Source organism: Pelodiscus sinensis, chromosome 9 (assembly GCF_052426305.1).
Source record: "Pelodiscus sinensis isolate ZL-2025 chromosome 9, ASM5242630v1, whole genome shotgun sequence".
In the NCBI taxonomy this organism is placed as follows: Eukaryota; Metazoa; Chordata; order Testudines; family Trionychidae; genus Pelodiscus; species Pelodiscus sinensis.
The window spans coordinates 49,472,277-49,490,739 of NC_143060.1; the positions used below are offsets into that span (position 1 = coordinate 49,472,277).

Here is an 18,463-nt window from a genome sequence, read left to right on the forward strand (position 1 = left end):
CAAAAGCCAACTTTTGCCTAACTTTAAGCATTCAAGACTTTGTGGTTCTTTTAAGCAACAGCGTCAGGTTTATCGTCAAGTTAGCTGAGACTGTATTGTGTTTTATATACTACTAAAATAATACTTCAGAATGTGATCAAATATCTTCATAGCGCCATGGTTTGGTTAGCTGTTTCATGTTAAAGGTTTCCTTTCTAAGCATTTGGAACTGGTGATCGGTGTAACACACACAACATACAGCAGAAGGGGGTTTTGTGTCACTGCCTGGGAACCTCTTGAGCTTGCCCACATCCAGATACCCATTTGGCATGTTAAAATAAGTCTCAGGGGAGAAAGATTAGTGAGCAGAGGGAAGGTGAGGTGTGCAAGAGCTATAATATATTTATCATGGCTCTGCAATGCAGCATACGGGTGCCATTGCTACTAGCAAGATTCATGGGAGCAATAAGCATAAGTCTTTTACTGACGTAGTCAGAACTAGCTGAATTATTTGTTACAGATAATTTGTGATGAAACTTTATATTTTTGCTGAATTATTTGCAATTTTTCATTGTTTGACCACCTCTTATAACCTTTGACCCCCACTATTGCCTTCCCCATTCTTATATTATTTAAGGTAATGCTTTGCTGTATTATTTAGATTGTAAATCATTCAGGGTCTCCTGAATGATTTGTCTGCAAAGGGCCATGCATTCAGAGGCATGGTAAAAATAATTTATTAATGATAATATGAGTAGAATGTCTGGAAACTCTAATATAAATGGTCTATGCTGTCATTAGTTTTTTCACCGACGCTTTAGCAACAGTATGGTTGAAATCTGATTTCTTCTTGGGGATTGTTTTTTCCTTAGCAGTTATTAATTACTATTTCAAGGATGGTCTCAAACTACTGGAAGTCTGAGACAAAAACTAAGCTAGTCTTTCAATATTCCACTGAGCTTTTTTAAGCATCTTTGCCTAGGTAAATTAACAGTTCTTCAGGAAGATGTTTTACCAACTACAAAATCTCTTTTAGTAGGTATAATGCATAACTTAGATGGGCATCTGGTACATTTTGCTTTTTATTTTTCAGCCGATATTTATGTACTCTATTCCTGTATACAACGTATGGAACAATGACATGAACAACGCACTGTTGCAATAGGACTCCAGTTCCAAATTAGGCTAGTGAGCTCAAAATATAGGGCCCAGTTTTAGAAATATTTGCCCCAATTCTTTGACTATGATGTTCATGGCATAATTCCGGAAAAAGCATGCATATAAAAATGGCTGTAAGTCACTTTAGCACTCTGCTACTGGATCATCTGTATACAACGACCATCCTGGGATATAAATTACAACATCCTTTGGGCTAATGCAATTTATAGCATCTTTGAATGGCAGTCAAGGATATCTGGGTCTCATACTCCTTTTTCCTGGCCAGTCTCCCAGTGATAGCTACAAAGAGAGCAAATAGTGTAGGACTTGTTATACTGCTGTACACATCCGCTGCACTGGGGTGAAGGCTTGTTCAAAATTAGAAGGCTTGTTCAAAATTAGAGCCATGATAGATGTCTCAAAGCAGTGTGTTATCTGAGTATAGGTTGATGAAGCCTTACCCAAACTAATCTTCTCAGCCTTCCTTTTTCCATCTCCCTCCATCTCCATATACATTGAGACATTTACTAAAGTCATGAGATAGAAACAACTTGTTCCCTTTTCTTCTTCTATAATCTGGAAAATTAGTTCTTATTTGTTAGATAACAGCACTTTTATATTTTGTTCTTTTGTGTTTTTAGAAAGTTTCCCAAGTTCATCTTTTTAAAATCAGGTTTCAATTTACTTTCAAAATGTGTACTTTTAAAAGATTGACACAGGTTTGGCACCAAAAATAAGCACAAGCAGTTTCCAGAAAATAGATAAAAGTTCCAGTAAATGGTAACATTGAACTCTCCACAGTTCAAATGGTATCTAAACATGACCAATCTTTCCTAATCTTTAGAGATTACAGCTGTCATTGCTTTTAACTTTTCCCGTTGGGCTGAAATGATAGATGTTTAAATTGTACTTTGTTCTGTTCTTCATGTGTCTGCATTCTTTTCTCTTTGATATAGATCTCTTTTATTGAGCCTGTTGTCTTTGTGTTCTAATTAAAAGCTCCACTGTTGAAATGGTTTTATGTTGTTGATTTCAATAGAAATTAAACTGGATTATAGCTCAGGACCCCTGTCACTAGCAACTAGAGTCGGTTCTGTTGAACACCTTTCTGCTGTCATCCTGGAGTTCTCTTACATGTAGTCTGCCAGCATGACATCTTGAAATCCCCAACAAAATTCCAAACCAAAAGTAGAAAAAAGCCACTTTCTGCCCTCCTTAGGCTTAACTTTCATGCCTCTGATGTTCTCCTGCTCCACTCTCCCCTTTACATCTCCTGGGCTCTGTCTCTAAAAGTCCCAACCTGCTCTTTTATCAAGGTTCGTAATTAGAGTTTGCTCTACCCCAACTGGTTCTCTTTGTCTCTTCTAGCCTCCTGACAACTTTTCTACTTGGGAAAGGGTGCAAGGGCTAGCCTTTCCCTGTATACCCTCTTTGATCACTCCACATGGTAGTGCCAAAAGTGGGCAATCAGAGTTCCTTCTTAAGGTTGCCAGGTGTCCGGTTTTCTACTGGAGAGTCCGGTATTTGTGCCCTCTGTCTGGTAGAAAAATTCAGAAAATACCAGACATGTGCAATTTTCTGAATTTCCGGCTGGAAGCCTGGCGGAGGCAGGGGAGCGACTGGGAGGCGGGACTACGATTGGCGCTGTGGTCCATGCAAAAGCTGGGTGGGCTGGGGTGGGGGCAGTGGCTGGAACTCCCAGCCACTCCCTCCGCCCGGCTTCTGCACACAACCAGAGGCTCCCAGCGCCAATCGCAGCCCCGCCTCCCAGTTGGGAGCCTCTGGTTGTGTGCAGAAGCCGGGCCAGGGAAGCGGCTCCCAGCCACTCCCCCCGCCCAACTTCTAGTAGCAACTAGAGGGAGTGCCTGCCGGGGACGCGACCCTTTGGACTCCATCTGCAGCCAGTGGCTGCACACCCCTCCCCACCAGCTCTGCTTCCCACCCCCCTTCCTTTGGCTCCCCTTCCTCGTGGCCAGCCCTGTGGCACCCGACCTCCCCCCCTCGCCAGCCCCGCCTCCCGCTCCTCTTCCTCCTGGTCAGCCCCTCCCTCCCCTCCCCACAATCAAGTGTGTCCGCTATTTTGGGCGGGTCTACCTGGTAACCCTATTCCCTTTCTCCTTACTGTCTCCTTCTGCTCAGGCTTCCTGGCTTTATAATCTCCACCTAGATCCTCCTCAGCAAGGCCTCATCATTAACTGGCCCAGTATAGCCTCCAGGTGTCACTAGGGAGGTTAATTTGCCTCTCCCATTACAGTTAACTCTTTTAGAACCAGAATGGAATATACAACTTTTCACAGCGGGGATGTAACACAACCTATCAACAACATTCATTCCAGCCTGGAAGCTATAGCTCTAACATACCTCTCCATGGTACAGATTGGACCACTAGTTCTATATGTGTTAATCACGCATCCCTTTTGTTGCTTCACTCTCTGAGACCAGGGTCAAGCCCCACTATCAGGCTTAAAAATGCCCAAGGATCTCAGCACCTAGTGAACTTCATTAATTTACAACAACAAAGCACCCGAGGGGCCAGTACTAAAAGGACAAAGCTTGAAATCATCACACTTTGGATACCAAGACATAGGCAAATTAAGGGAACATAATTTTAATATTATAATAGCCCATATTTCCATGAATGGATTTCATGAATGTTTTATTTAAACACTAAAAAGAGAACTTGACCAAAAGAAACCAAAAAGAAAGTCTATGGTAGGGAATTTAACTATAATTTATAATTGATCTAACGTAGGGAATTTAACTATTCATGTTCACTGGGATGGCACTTTCAAAAATCCCTTCACTAACTTTTCAGGACCTATGACAAACACAAAAGTACTGCTTCAACATTTTTTTTCTGTAACTAAAACTAAAAAGAAACAAACTAATGAGAATGTGAAAGAAAATTTCTGAAGTACCATCTCAGTGAAACAATCTGGAAGGAAGTCTGTAGGAATACTAATTCATGCAATGACTGAAGGCTGAAACTTAGCCAAGCCAAGCCAAAAAAAAAAAATCTTCTGAACATTTGGGGATGTGTGAAAACTACAAATGCTAGAACAGTGAAGAGGAAACTGGGGATCTCATCCATATGTTATGGAAATGCTACTGCCCACTAGTAAATTATTTCTGGAGACCAGAAGAAGAACTCCTAATTCTGTTATAAACACAGGATCTTCCTGATGATTGAAGAGTTTTCACCTGGGAGTTCTTAATGGCCAGATACCATATGCCAAGGAATCATATTTAATATACAGTAGAATTACAATTGAGAAAAATGGAATTATTTAGAAATTATCTTTAAAACAGAAAGACTGTCACCAGGCCCCAAGGGTAATGGGGTCACTAAATGCAAGTTCAGAGATTCTACGTACAGTAGGTGCAGTTAAAGAGCTGCATGCAGATGCAGTTGCTGCACTGTTGTGAAGGATTTTGTTTGGGTCACAAATAATCCCTATTTTTGGATTTGGGAAGCACATTGTAAGACCAGCCAGTCTTTCAAAGCAGTGGAACATTTTAAAGGCATCCAAATCTATATGAAAATAAACTGAAAAGAAAAATCTTGAGGACCAGGTTCTGCCATTCTTATCTACCCTCATTCAGTCCTATTGAGTTGAGTTGGCCTGCTCAGCATAAGGCACCAGTCCGCATGAGTCAACATAGTAGAATCTGGCTTTATATTTTGTATTTGTAATATATTTCATAAATGTGAGGTATGTGATCCCATTCATTTGTTCTAATAGTAGAGCATGGGGACACTGCATTAAATTGAAAGACAACAAATTGTAAACTGTTACTTTTGAAACACAACACACAATTAAACTGCAGATCTCATTGCCACAATGCAATTGAATCCAAAGCTTAGTACTAGGATTCAAGATAGGATTAGACGACATACCTGCCAAAACACCAGCATTTTAATTCCGTCCTTGAGGAGGGAGGGACAATCCATGAGGGCAGGAACAAATTAAATAGAATGGAGTAAGAAAAAGGGTTTGGAAAATTGGGAAGGGAAAAATTAGCGGGGACAGAAGGAAATGATGTCAGAGAGTAAGAGAAAAAAAGAATGGAGGAAGAGGAAGATTAAAAGACAAGGTGATAAGTTTGAAACACTGTTTGAATTATCAAACAGAAAATATATTTGAACAGAATGATGGCACTGTGGGGAGGCATTACAGATCCCAATGCTAGCACAGTGCAAGAGAGGGGACGAGAACACAGATCTAAATGGAAGCTCCAGAGATGTCCTTAATCTCAGAAATGCCATGTAATTGGGAGGAGCCATGTCTGTTTTACTGAGGGATGATCTGAGCCCCAGCACAGATTTGACAATTGCCACCACAGCCTTTGACATGGGGGTATAGTCAGCACTGAAATCTGAAGTATGCCAGTTGCCCACAAGAGAGTCGGGGCAGCCTTCAAATTGACCAACATCCCATGCTTTTCAGTCCATTTCTACTGAAAATAGACCAGGTCTTCTCCACCTAGCATTAAATTAGCATGATATATTGTTAGGCCAGTGGTCACCAACCAGTCAATCGGGATCTACCAGTAGATCTTGGAGCCTCTGACAGGGGATCCTGACTGGCCTGGCCAGGAAGCTATCAAGCACTGGTACTTCAGTTACCCCTCCACCCACTGTCATGTTGCTCCTGCCCTCTGCCTTGGAGCTGCCCCCCCAAATCCTCACCCCTCTTATCCCTCTGAACTTCCAGTGTAGCCAGCTCCCATTCCTCTTAAAGCTGGTGGTGGCTGACCCCAGGGTGGATAGGTCTACAAATCCTCAATCCAGGGATCAGGTGCATTATCCATTTCACCACTGGAAAAGCTGCCTCACCTCTCCAGTTTCAAGGGCCCCCTTATCCTTCCTATGTTCCAATGGTACCAGCTCCACACCTAGTGTAGCCAGTAGTGGCTGACCCTAGGTTGGGCAGGATTCAAGCCTTCAACCCTGGGCCCCTGAGGCAGGTGCCTTAGCCATTGTGCCACTGGAAGACTGGCTCTGCTTTCATAAGGCTTCCTTATCCTTCCTACCTTCCAGTGGTACCAGCTCCAATTCTCATCCCCCTTATCCTGCCCATGGTGCCAGCTCCCTCCCTTGAGAAGCTGGTGGAGGCTGCTGAGGGTGGGTGCATCTCAAATCCTCAGCCACCACCAGCTTACCTACCCCTCAACCCCAATGCACCACTGGTTTTAAAAAACTCTGAAGATAATAGTGCATCTCTATACTATTTATTTTGGTCTGGTATTGGAAGAAATAATTATCTGTATATCCTGTTATCGGTAATATTATCTTAATTTTAGCTGCCAACCACCAATCAAAACTTAACACTATTGGCACTGTCATTTTATTCTTATACCAAGATGACAGTTAGAACTTTGTTATGAATAAACAACATTTAAATGCAGTTTTAAATACATAGTTTTGCTTTGAACCTGAACATTTTCACTTCTTTGCTAAATAATACATGCATTTGCAGAAAATATTTCTCCTTGCTATTAAGAAAACAATAGAATTTTGGATTTATTCCAGGTACTGGTTTTATTTTTCATTTCTTTATGTATTCTTTTTTTTTTTTACTTAGTATTTGCGGAATTCAGCATCTGGAGAGAGCAGGAAACAAGTTGACTCTCTTTGACTCCCTTTATTTCTGCATAGTGACATTTTCCACTGTGGGCTTTGGGGATGTTACACCCAAAATCTGGCCTTCAAAACTGCTGGTTGTTATTATGATCTGTGTTGCCCTTGTGGTGTTACCCATACAGGTAAACTCTGTTTCCCGTTTAGAAAAATTGGGGACATTTTGGGGAAAAGACTATATTAACTTTAAATATATATTATAGCTGTCCTTAGTATATCTAATATCAAAAGAATGTACCATCTTGTATGCTTCATTTTATGAAAAAAAGTTGGAGCTTTTTTATTTGTCTCGTTTGTACAATATATGTGGTATATATGCTAAAATGAGAACAGCTAATACAAGTTTTCAAATCCATGTATAACCAGCTGACTCCCATCTTATACCAAAGAACATACAGACACTGTTTGTCCAAATTTAATTTCAGGATGGGATTTACCTATATTGTTAACTTAAATAACCGCACCAACACTAATCCGCAGCCAAAACTTTCTACAAACGCTTAGCTGTTCCTAGCATTTTCCCTTTGTTTTTTCTGCTTCAGACTAACACCTCAACCTCTCTTTTACAACTAGGTTAAAGCTATTTGGACAAACCAGATTTGATTTGTGACTCACACAGAAAGTCTCCATTTCCTTTTAGAGCATAAAATATAATTAACTCATACTGATAAAGATGTTTATATTGCATAGCTGTTTATATATATTTCATTCACATTTGACAATATATTACAGTTTGAACAGCTGGCTTATTTGTGGATGGAGAGACAGAAGTCTGGGGGTAACTATAGTCGACACAGAGCTCAGACAGAGAAACATGTGGTACTGTGTGTCAGCTCCCTGAAGATTGATTTGCTTATGGATTTCTTAAATGAGTTCTACGCTCATCCCAGACTGCAGGTATATTTACTATATAAAAGAGTAAAATAATAATAAAAAACTTCAGGTAGACATTGGCCCTCTGCAGACGTTTTCAGAATTGCTCTCTAATTGGTGTATCTAAATTAAAGAATGACTGACTGAAGGAAGGAAGTATATTTGCAAGAGATAGCTCAGGTCAAATATTGGGTGCAATCATTTCCAGTTGATCTAAACTGGATTAATCAGATAGAATACGCTTGTGCCACACACAGAATCTAATTACACAGAGTTTTACCAATTACCTTACAGCTAAATAATTATTACAATTCTTTTTATTAATTTAATACTATATTAAAAACCAGAGAAGTGGTTATTTCATGTTTTTTTCTGAAATTCTGGGGCCTCATTCACTGAAGTCAATGAGAGTTTTCAAACTTAAGAGATGCGATTACTGCAGTTAAGACAGAACTGGCCATAAGTGCAGTGGGCATAGCCTAAAAGTCAACATTACTCACAAGAGTTCTTCAGCATAAGAAAATTGGGAAATACAAAGAAATGTCTTTTTCATATAGTCCAACTGGCTGTGCAAAAGTTTGTTACCTCTGTAGAAAAGCCCTATGTATGCTCGAAAGTATTGAGATTTCTCACACCACCAGAAGTCAGTCTCTTGAAATCTTCACAATCATTTCTGGATAAAAGGCATTGGAATTTTGGTTCCATTATGACTAATTGTTAACAAAATATTGTTTGGGAGCTTTAGGCATGAACTACTTCTATGTACTTAAAATACATTATTACATTTTGCTAAAGCACATATGGCACTGTACATAATTAATTAATGGGCAAAATAGAATGTAACCTTTTAGGTGGGACAACCAGAACAGCACAGTATTCAAGGTGTGGGCGCACCAGATTTACTTACTGGCATTATGATATTTGCTGTCATTTTCTCTCTCTTTCCTAATACTTCCTAACATTGATAGCTTTTTTATTTTTGACTGCTGCTAAACACTGAGCAAATGTTTTAGAAAACTATCCATAATTATTCTGAAATCACTTTTGTGAGTGGTAACAGTTAAGACCAAATTGTCTTGATGCATAGTTGGCATTATATTTTCCAATGCACGTTAGTTTGCAGTGAACATGGAAATTCATGTGCCATTTTCTGGCTCACTCACCCGGTTTTGTGAGATCCCTTTTTAACTCTTCACACTCAGCACTGGGCTCAACTATTCTGAATAATTTTGTATCTGCAAACGTTGCCACCTCACTGTTTATTCCTTTTTCAAGATCATTTATGTGTATGTTGAACAGTACCGATCCCCATGCAGACCCTTGGGGGATCTTGCTGTTTACCTCTTTCTGCTATGAAAACTGACCATTATTTCTAACCTTTGTTTCTTATCTTTTAATCAGTTACTGATCCATGAGAGGACCTTCCCTCTTATCCCATGACAGCTTACTTTGCTTAAGAGCCTTTGTTGAGGGACACTGTCAAAGGCTTTCTAAAAATCAAAGTGCACTCACTATATTTAGTGGATCACCCTTGTCCACATACTTGTTGACCCTTCAAAGGTTTCTAATAAAATAGGGGAAGCCCAATTTGCCTTTACAAAAGCTGAGTTCACTTTTCTCCAAGAAATTGTGTTAATCTATGTGTCGATAATTCTGTTATTTACTATAGTTTTAATCCATTTGCCTGCATACTGGAATTATGCATGTCATTGAAAAGATTGCCTCAGGAGCCTTTTTTAAAAATTGGCTTCACATTATCTAGCCACCAGTCATTGGGTACAGAGGTTAATTTAAATGATCAAGTACATGCCACAGTCAATAGTTCTGCAAAATTTATAGACAAATTCCCTTAGAATTCTTGGGTGCATGCCATCCGGACCTGGTATCAAGGACCAAGGCGAAGAATTCACTTAGCTTCTCTGCAATGTTTTGGTCTTGTTTGAGTGCTCCTTCGCCACCTCGAGCCTCTAGTGACCCCAGGGAATTTTTTGACGGTGTACATGCCCCTTTCTATTTTCCTTAGTATGATTTAGCTTCCAGTTTTTAAATGATGTATTTTTTGGTCTTTATCTCTTTTTCTGTGTTCTTTAGCCATAATGGCATTCATTAGTTCCTTTGCTTTTTTTCAATTTGGGACATACATATCATTTGATTCTCTGTTAGGGTACGTTTATACTACAGCACTAATTCGAACTAACTTAATTCGAATTAGTTAATTCGAACTAAGCTAATTCAAATTAGCACATCTAGACCCAAAAACTAATTGGAATTAGCGTTTTGCTAAGTCCACACTGATTGGACGCTGGGTCGCATTTAAGGGAAGCTGAAACCTGTTCCAGCAGGGCATCAGGTCAGTAGTTGCTTTGTGTGGCTGCTGTCTGAGGCTATCTGAGGCTCGTGCTTAAAGGGACCCTCCTGGACAGCCGGTTCTCAGCTTTTCTGCTTGCTTGCCTATGTCGCCGAGGGACAGCAAGTGTTTTTCTCTCCGTCTGCCTGTGTTGGTGCTTCCCATTGGGGACTATGCTGCTGATGGCACCATGGAGCCAGAGCTCACCCTGGGAATGCTGCTGCAGTTTTTGGACTTGCTGCTGCAAGCCTGCCAGCAATGGCTGGAAGCAGCCTGGCACCATCTGGTGCACGTCAGCCTCCTGCCTCTCCCCCTGGCCTCTCAGGGGTCGTGGAGACCGGCAGCAGTGCCCGGATGCCACGGTGCCCCGCCGCATCTGGCGCCTGGACAGCAGCAGTGACTGGTGTGACCGCATCGTCCTGGAATGCCGGGGAGACCAACCGTGGACCCAGAACTTGAGGATGAAGAAGGACACCTTCCTGGAGCTCTGCGAGTGGCTCGCCCCTGCTCTGCGGCAACGGGACACTTGCATGAGGCCCGCCATCCCCCACCAGAAGCGTGTGGCCATTGCCCTGTGGAAGCTCTCTACGTCGGACAGCTACTGATCCGTCGGGAACCAGTTCAGCGTGTGGAGATGCAACGTCGTAGCAGTGCTCATGCAGGTATGGCACCCACCGGCCACTGGGCTGGGGGAAAGAGGGTCTGCAAGGAGGGGATGGACCACTCCCGGGAAAATGAGGGGGGGAGGAGGCGAAAGTGCCCCTCACCGGAGGGTTCGGTCTGTCCTGGCCGTACTACACACTGCCCGCGGAGGTTGCTTCCGGGAGTGGGGCGCGAGGCAGTGCCAGGGAACGAACACTCTCAGCCACCCGGGTGCCCCAGTGATTCGTGGTTTGCTGTGTGTCTCTGCAGGTGGTTAAGGCCATCAACCAGGTGCTGCTCCGCAGGGTGGTCTGCCTCGCCAACCCGGATGCAGTCATCTGGGAGTTCGGCACCCTCGGCTTCCCCAACTGTGGGGGGGCCATCGACAGGACGCATATCCCCATCCATGCCCTGGAACACCAGGCCTCCCAGTACATCAACCACAAGGGGTACTTCTCCATCCTCCTGCAGACCGTGTCTGACCACCGGGGCCAGTTCACGGACATTAATGTGGGCTGGTCCGGCAAGGCACACGACGCCACAGTGTTCCGGAACTCCTCTGTGTGCCAGAGGCTGCAGGCTGGGAGCCTCTTCCCTGACCGCCACATCAGGGTTGGGGACATGGACATGCCTGTGTGCCTGGTGGGGGATGTGGCCTACCCCCTGGCTGATGAAGCCGTACACGGGGCACCTCAACCCCTCCCGGCAGGCCTTCAATGCCAGGCTCACCAGGGCCCGCATTGTGGTCGAGGGGGCCCTCGGACGCCTGAAAGCCCAATTTCAATGCCTTCTCACCCGTCTCAACCTCACCGAGCACAATTTCCCTCCCGTGGTGGCAACATGTTGTGTGCTGCACAATTTAAGTGAGCGGAAGGGGGAGGCTTTCCTGCCAGCCTGGATGGCTGATGGTGAGTGCATGGCTTGTCAGTACATGCAGCCCTGCACCTCTGCCATCTGGGAGGCCCAGCGGGGGGTTGTTTGGATCTGGGAAGCCCTGCGGGAGAGCTTTCAGGTGGAGGAGGAGGACTGAACTCTCCCTGCATGCCCCACTGGGGCCTTCTTCCACCCTCTCCTCCTTCCCCTTTCCCCTCCCTAACCTCCCTTCCTAATGTCAAATAAACACACCTGTTTAGACAACAAAAATCTCTCTTTATTGTACGTAACTGGGGTGGGGGAGGGAGGAATGAGGGTGGGAAAGGGGAGGGGAAAACCTGGGAGAAGGTAGCTGGAAGGGGAGGAAGGGAAGGGAAAGCTCAGGTTTGGGGGTCCTGCTAGCTGTGGGTGCGGGGATGTTGGGGGGGAGTGGGTGTGGAGGGTGAGACAGGGGGTGCAGAGGAAGCGGGAGGGGGAGCGAGAGCTGGGGCGGCCGCAGGGGTTGGAGCAGGAGGAGGCAGGAACCTGTCCACCAGGGTCTGGATGTGACCTCTGAGGGCATGGCTCTGCTCCTCCGGCACCTCCAGGCTCTGCTGCCACAGCCGCAGCCGCAGGTCCTCCTGGACCCAGTGCTCCTGGATGCGGAGCTGCTGCTCCAGTAGCCACAGGTGCTGCCACTGGTAGTCCTCCAGGTTCCTGGTGAGTCTGCTGGCCTGGGTGCAGGTAGCTGTTGCAGACAGGGTGGTGCGCCTTGCAGTCCCAGGTGTTGCAGCTGTGGTGAAACAAGAGCAGTGGTCAGTTGTCCCTGGGGACACGGTGGGTGAAACCCAGCCCCCTTCTGCAAGGTGAGGTCGGCGTGTGGGGAATGGGCCAGGACCCCTGCATGACACCCAGCTGCTGCTCCATGGTGGGCAAGGCCCAGACGCAAGGTCCCTGGGCTCTCTCTCCCCCCACGACCCCCATACACATAAGGGCAGCATGATGGCATTCACATGTGGAGCCCTCCCCGGCCTCGGACGACACAGCCGATGTGCTCTGTGGGGTGCCTCGGGAGTCCTGGGTCCTGCAGGCTCCTGCCTCTTGGCATCCTCCTCCTCCGTGTCCAGTACGGGTCCCTCTGCCCCAGGGTCGATCACCACCCGGGAGGCATGCGCTGCATGAGCCCCCAGGATGCTGTCCAGGGCCTCATAATGGGGGCATACCTCCGGGTCGGTCCCTGGCTGGGAGGCCCTGGAGTAGGCCTGCCGCAGGTCCTTAATTTTGCAGTGGACCTGCTCCCAGGTCTGCATGTGGCCTCTGGTGGCCAGGCTGTCAGCCATGCGGCTGTAGACGGCCGCATTCCTATAGCTACTGAAGAGATCGTGGATGTTGGAGGACTCCCTCCAAATCTTGATGAGGTCCACGATCTCCATACTAGACCAGGCAGGCGCCCGCCTCTTGGGGTCCCGGGCAGGCTCCTGTGAGCCGCCAGCCTGGTCCTGGGAAGAGGTGGAGGGCTGGGTGGCAGCGGGTGGCTGGCTCATCCCGTGCCAGGTACAGGGTCTGCTTGCTGGGTGCTGGCAGGCTTGCAACTGACACAAGCACCATAGCCAGACCATGCCCCTTTAAGGGCTCCAGGGCCGGGAGGGGGGGCAGAAGAGTTTCCCTGGTTATGCCCAGAGTGGCCACCAGAGCAATTTGGGAAGGGCTAGCCTCCAACTAGTTCGAATTAAGTGGCTACACAGCCCTTAATTCGAACTACAGGCAGTCCCCGAATTACGCGGATCCGACTTACGTCGGATCCGCACTTACGAACGGAGCTTTCTCGCCCCGGAAGTTGGGGCGAGAAAGCCCCGTTCGTAAGCTGCTCCGGTGCCCCTGGAGCAAAGCCTCGGAAGCGCGGGAACCGCTGCTGCTGCCACTTGGGTGCCGGTGCCTGTGGTCTGCTGGGGACCGTCCCCAGCAGACCACAGGCACCGGGACCCAAGCGGCAGCAGCGGGCGGGTTCCTGCGCTTCTGAGGCTTTGCCAGAGCAAAGCCTCAGAAGCGCGGGAACCCCCGCTGCTGCCGCATGAGACCCGGTGCCTGTGGTCTGCTGGGGACGGTCCCCAGCAGACCACTGGCACCCTGACTGAAGCCGCAGCCGCGGGGGGTCCCGCGCCTCAGAGGCTTTGCCAGAGCAAAGCCTCAGAGGCGCGGCACCCCGCTGCCGCTGCGGCTCTGCTCCCCGTGTCCCTGGTCTGCTGGGGGGGGGGCGCAGCTAGTGTGCTCCCCCCCCCAGCAGACCAGGCTTTTGTTTTGGACTCTGGGGCAGAGCAGCTGGGGCGCTGCCAATTGGTCCTGCAGCGCCCGTGGGCGCTACTGGACCAACCCGGCAGCACCCCAGCTGCTCTGCCCCAGGTCCTGATTCAGCCGCTGCCTGTACTTCACCCGGGGACTGCCTGTACTTAATTCGAACTAGGCGTTAGTCCTCTTAGAATGAGGTTTACCTAGTTCGAATTAAGCGCTCCCCTAGTTCAAATTAAGTTCAAACTAGCGGTTTGCATGTATAGATGCTATGAAAGTTAATTCGAACTAACAGCTGTTAGTTCGAATTAACTTTGTAGTGTAGACATACCCTGAGAGAGTTTTTACAAAATTCCATGAAGCTCTCAGGCATTTCACTTTTGTGACTATTCCTTTTAATTTTTGTTTAAGTAGCTTCCTCATATTTATATCTTTTTTCTGACTCTTTTGGAAATTAAATGCTGCCGTAGGGGGTTTCTTTGTTATATCCCCTTTTAAAGGATGTAAATGTTTACATTATGGTTCACTAGATTCCCCTCTTGAACCGGATCCTGTGCTCCATTTAGGACTAAATTAAGACTCTTGAATTTAGGACTCTTGTGTTTTGTAGGTCTAACTACTTCAAGAGCCAGTTATTAAAGATATCTAGAAATTTTATCATTGCATCTCATCATGACGTATTCATATTCAATACAGGAATAGCTGAAATCTCCCATCATCACATTTTCTGCCTTTTTTGTTTCTCTAATCTCTAAACATTTAGCACTCCCTTCCCTGGCCAGGTGGTCAGTAAGGGTACGTCTACATTTTCTCTCTAGTTTGAGCTAGGGATGCAAATGTAGGTAACCGAAGTTGCTAATGAAGCGGGGATTTAAATATCCCGCGCTTCGGTTGCATAATCTCACCCGTGAGTTATTCCACTCAACAGCTGATTTGAACCAGGAAGTGCGCTCTGGGATGCGTTAGTTCAAATCAAATCCCTCACTTTGAACTAACATTACTCCTCAAAAAATGAGGACCTCTATGACCTTTTGAATGTTACCTAACAACAATCTGGCACTGTTTGGTTTTGGTGAAGGTCATTCTTGCAATATAGGCTCCTCCTTTCCCAAAAGGTCACCCAGTTCCTAATAAATCTAAATCCCTCCTTCACTAATCATCTCATTCATGCAATTAGACTCTACTATTATGCCTGCCTAACTAGCTCTGGGCATGGAACAGACAGCATTTTACCTAGCAGCGTGAAGTGACCTACAGGACCTCTCTCCTATCTTTCCCTTTCTCTTTTGGTACCCATATGTTCCATGTCCACACTATCCATCCTGAGAGGCCTGTAACCTTCATATGTTGCAGGCAAGTCACTAAGTGGTTCTTCCAATCTTCATAAACCCAGGAATCTATAATTCTGATAATCAAACCCCATATTAATATTACCTATCTCTTTCTAATAACAGGGATCCCCTTACCTGGAAATAGATTCTATATACAAGAGGACAGCATTAAGTCATCTGAAGAGAGGGTTCTAGTTATACTTTCATTTTCCTCTGCTCTAGGCTGATCTTCTCCTTCAATAGCACATAAGAGGATAATCAAACATGTCATTCATATGTCAGCCCAGATCCACAAAGATTCTTATAAAAAGTGACAAGGAGTCCTGTGGCATCTTATAAACTAACAGATTTATTGGAGCATAAGCTTTCGTGGGCAAAGACCCACTTTGTCAGATGCGTGTAGTGAAAATTTCCAGAGGCAGGTATAAATATGCAGGCCAGAATAAGGCTAGAGATAATGAGGTTAATTCAGTCAGGGAGGGTGAAGCCCACTTCTAGCAGCTGATCTGGAGGTGTGAACACCAAGAGAGGAAAAACTGCTTTTGTACTTGGCTAGCCATTCACAGTCTTTGTTTAATCCTAAACTGATGGAGTCATATTTGCAGACAAATTGTAGCTCAGCAGTTTCTCTTTGAAGTCTGGTCTTGAAGTTTTTTTGCTGCAGGATGGCTACCTTTAAATCTGCTATTGTGTGTCCAGGGAGATTGAAGTGTTCTCCTACAGGATTTTGTATATTGCCATTCCTAATATCTGATTTATGTCCATTTATTCTTTTGCATAGGGACTGTCCAGTTTGGCTGATGTATATAGCAGAGGGGCATTGCTGACACATGATGGCATATGTTATATTGGTAGATGTGCAGATGAATGTACCAGTGACAGTATGGCTGATCTGGTTAGGTCCTGTGATGGTGTTGCTGATGTAGATATGAGGGTAGAGTTGTCACTGAGGTTTGTTTCATGGATTGGTTCCTGAGTTAGAGTTACTATGGTGTGGTGTATAGTTGCTGGTGAGAATTTGCTTCAGGTTGGTGGGTTGTCTGTGGACGAGGACTGGCCTGCCTCCCAAGTCCTGTGAAAGTGAGGGATCATTGTCCAGGATGGGCTGTAGATCACTGATGATGCATTGGAGAGGTTTTAGCTGAAGACTGTAGGTGATGGCTAGTGGTGTTCTGTTGGTTTCTTTCTTGGGTTTAGGAATAAAGGCTTTTAGGAATATTTATTTCAGACTTAGTCACTGAAGACCCAGGTTTAGGCACTAAGACCCACTCAGACTCACAAGATTTCCTAAACTTACTGGACATTTAAGAATAAATGTTCACCCAGATCCCTGCATCTGGGCACATTCATTTGCATGTCTCTCTTCTACTTATACACCAGAGCCTTCAACATCCTGGGGGAAGATAAGGATGATGCTGCCTAAGTCACATGAGGAGGCAAGATTGTGATATGCATACTAGCAGATCACGTTCCATTCAAATTTGGGTAGCAACAGAATGGATGGAATTTGTGACACACCACCTTTAGCCCAGTGGCTAAAGCACTCACCTGGACATTGAGACTCACATTCAATTCATAACTGTGTGTACAGTGTTTGATACACATACTCAGACTGGGTACTAAAATTTGTGTTTAACGGATCAGGTGCTGAGAACATACCCTTGGGAAAAGGGGAGCAAAATTCTCCTACCACAGACACAACGGTTACATCATCTCAATGGAGGAAGTATTCTACAAAGGACACTCATATTATAAATCATCCCCTATGTGGGCAGCATATTATCTGTACAGTGCTGGATCCAATTCACCACTCTTTCTGCCCAGTTTCCTTGAATTCTTCCTCTTCATTCCACCAAATGCTTACAGCAGAATGATATTGGAAAAGAAGACTGCATTTGATACTTAATCTGGGGGAAATAGCCATAACATTTGCTTGTTTCCATGATGGCCAACCTAATAAATTCACCAGCTATGAACTGGATAGGAACCTCAGCAGTTTATGAAAAATATGTTGGGAGAATTTTTTAAATCTCTAATTTTAATACCGAATCTGAAATGTGCAATGTTCAAATAGTTGTTATTCAAGAAAGCATTTTGAAATGTATTACAGAAAATTTTCACCTTTTTTACCAGAAGGTAAAAGTAAATAATCCCTATTCCTTTTCTACTTCTTTACATTTTTTACAGGACTATTATGTGGTTATTTTATGTCCTACTGAGATGGATGCTCAAGTACGAAGGGTGCTGCAAATTCCAATGTGGTCACAAAGAGTTATCTATCTGCAAGGATCTGCACTGAAAGATCAGGACCTGTTGAGAGCTAAGTAAGCAAAAATTGAATATATTTATTTGTATTTTATTTGTTTCAGTATGTAAATAATATTTACAAATACCGTGAGCCAGATTAGAAAAGAAGAGTATGCATTTTAGAAGGGTAACATAAGTAAATCTATGACATAATTCATCATTGTTCCTAGGTGATTTTTTTCTAAATCCAAACATTTATAATCCAAATGTTCTTTATTGGACCAATCATTTTTATTGTCTCTTTTGTCTCAATTTTAAAAGAATAATTAAAACAATTCAGAAGTAAATCAAACAATGGTTCACCAGTTGATGCACTGCCTTGTGTACGCTAGCAGCCTTGCCCTAGTCTTGCCAATCTGCCATCTAAGTCACTGGTGCTCCTATTCATCCTTGACTTGACCTTCTGGTCAGGACACATTTAGTCTCACTCCTTTAGGGATAAATCAGAGTTTAAATCTGTATAGGCTGAACCTCCCAAATCTGGGACTTTGTGGTATGGCAGGAAGGACACAGATGTTGCTGGACAAGAGAGCCCCAGAGGCAAGGAGCATGAGTCAGCTGTGAGTCCTGCGGGTGTTGGGGAGCCCACCTGGGCTGCCAGGGGCTGGTCCTGTGGTGGGTGGGGAGTCCAGCCCTGTGGAGCCACAGGCCAGGCCACTGTGGTGGCTGAAAGGAATCTTGGGGGCGGTGGCTGTGGAGAATCCCTGGCAGGAGTGGGGCCAATGGCAGCCAGAGGGAATTTCTGGCCCCTGGCTTGGAACCCCAGTGGCAGTGATGCAAGCAGGAATCCCCAGCCAGACTGGAAACTCAGAGGAGAGGAGCTGGTGAGGGTTGGGGAGGAATCCCAGGCTGAGGACACTGCCCCTGGGAACCCCGGCACGGGACCAGAAGCAGAAAGGGAAGCCCAGGGTCTGGGGAAACCCACAGTGCAGAGAGCAGCCTTGACCTACTCTATTCCGGCAAATTCTGTGGTTTGGGACCACTCAGGTCCTGAGGGTGCTGGACCAGGGAGGTCTAACCTGTAGTCCATTGCCATGTGACCATGTC

General features: G+C 45.3%; 1 protein-coding gene across 4 annotated transcripts in view; it reads left to right on the forward strand.

Annotated features, from left to right (window-relative positions):
• Window positions 1–18,463, forward strand: part of KCNT2 (potassium sodium-activated channel subfamily T member 2) — a 322,338-nt gene that overhangs the window by 150,710 nt on the left and 153,165 nt on the right. For all 4 annotated transcript variants that reach the window (XM_075936723.2, XM_075936724.2, XM_075936725.2 and 1 more), the window contains exons 10-12: window positions 6,723–6,903; window positions 7,511–7,675; window positions 17,297–17,433. In XM_075936723.2, the coding sequence (XP_075792838.1) occupies window positions 6,723–6,903; window positions 7,511–7,675; window positions 17,297–17,433 (483 nt within the window). The remainder of the gene's footprint in view (window positions 1–6,722; window positions 6,904–7,510; window positions 7,676–17,296; window positions 17,434–18,463) is intronic.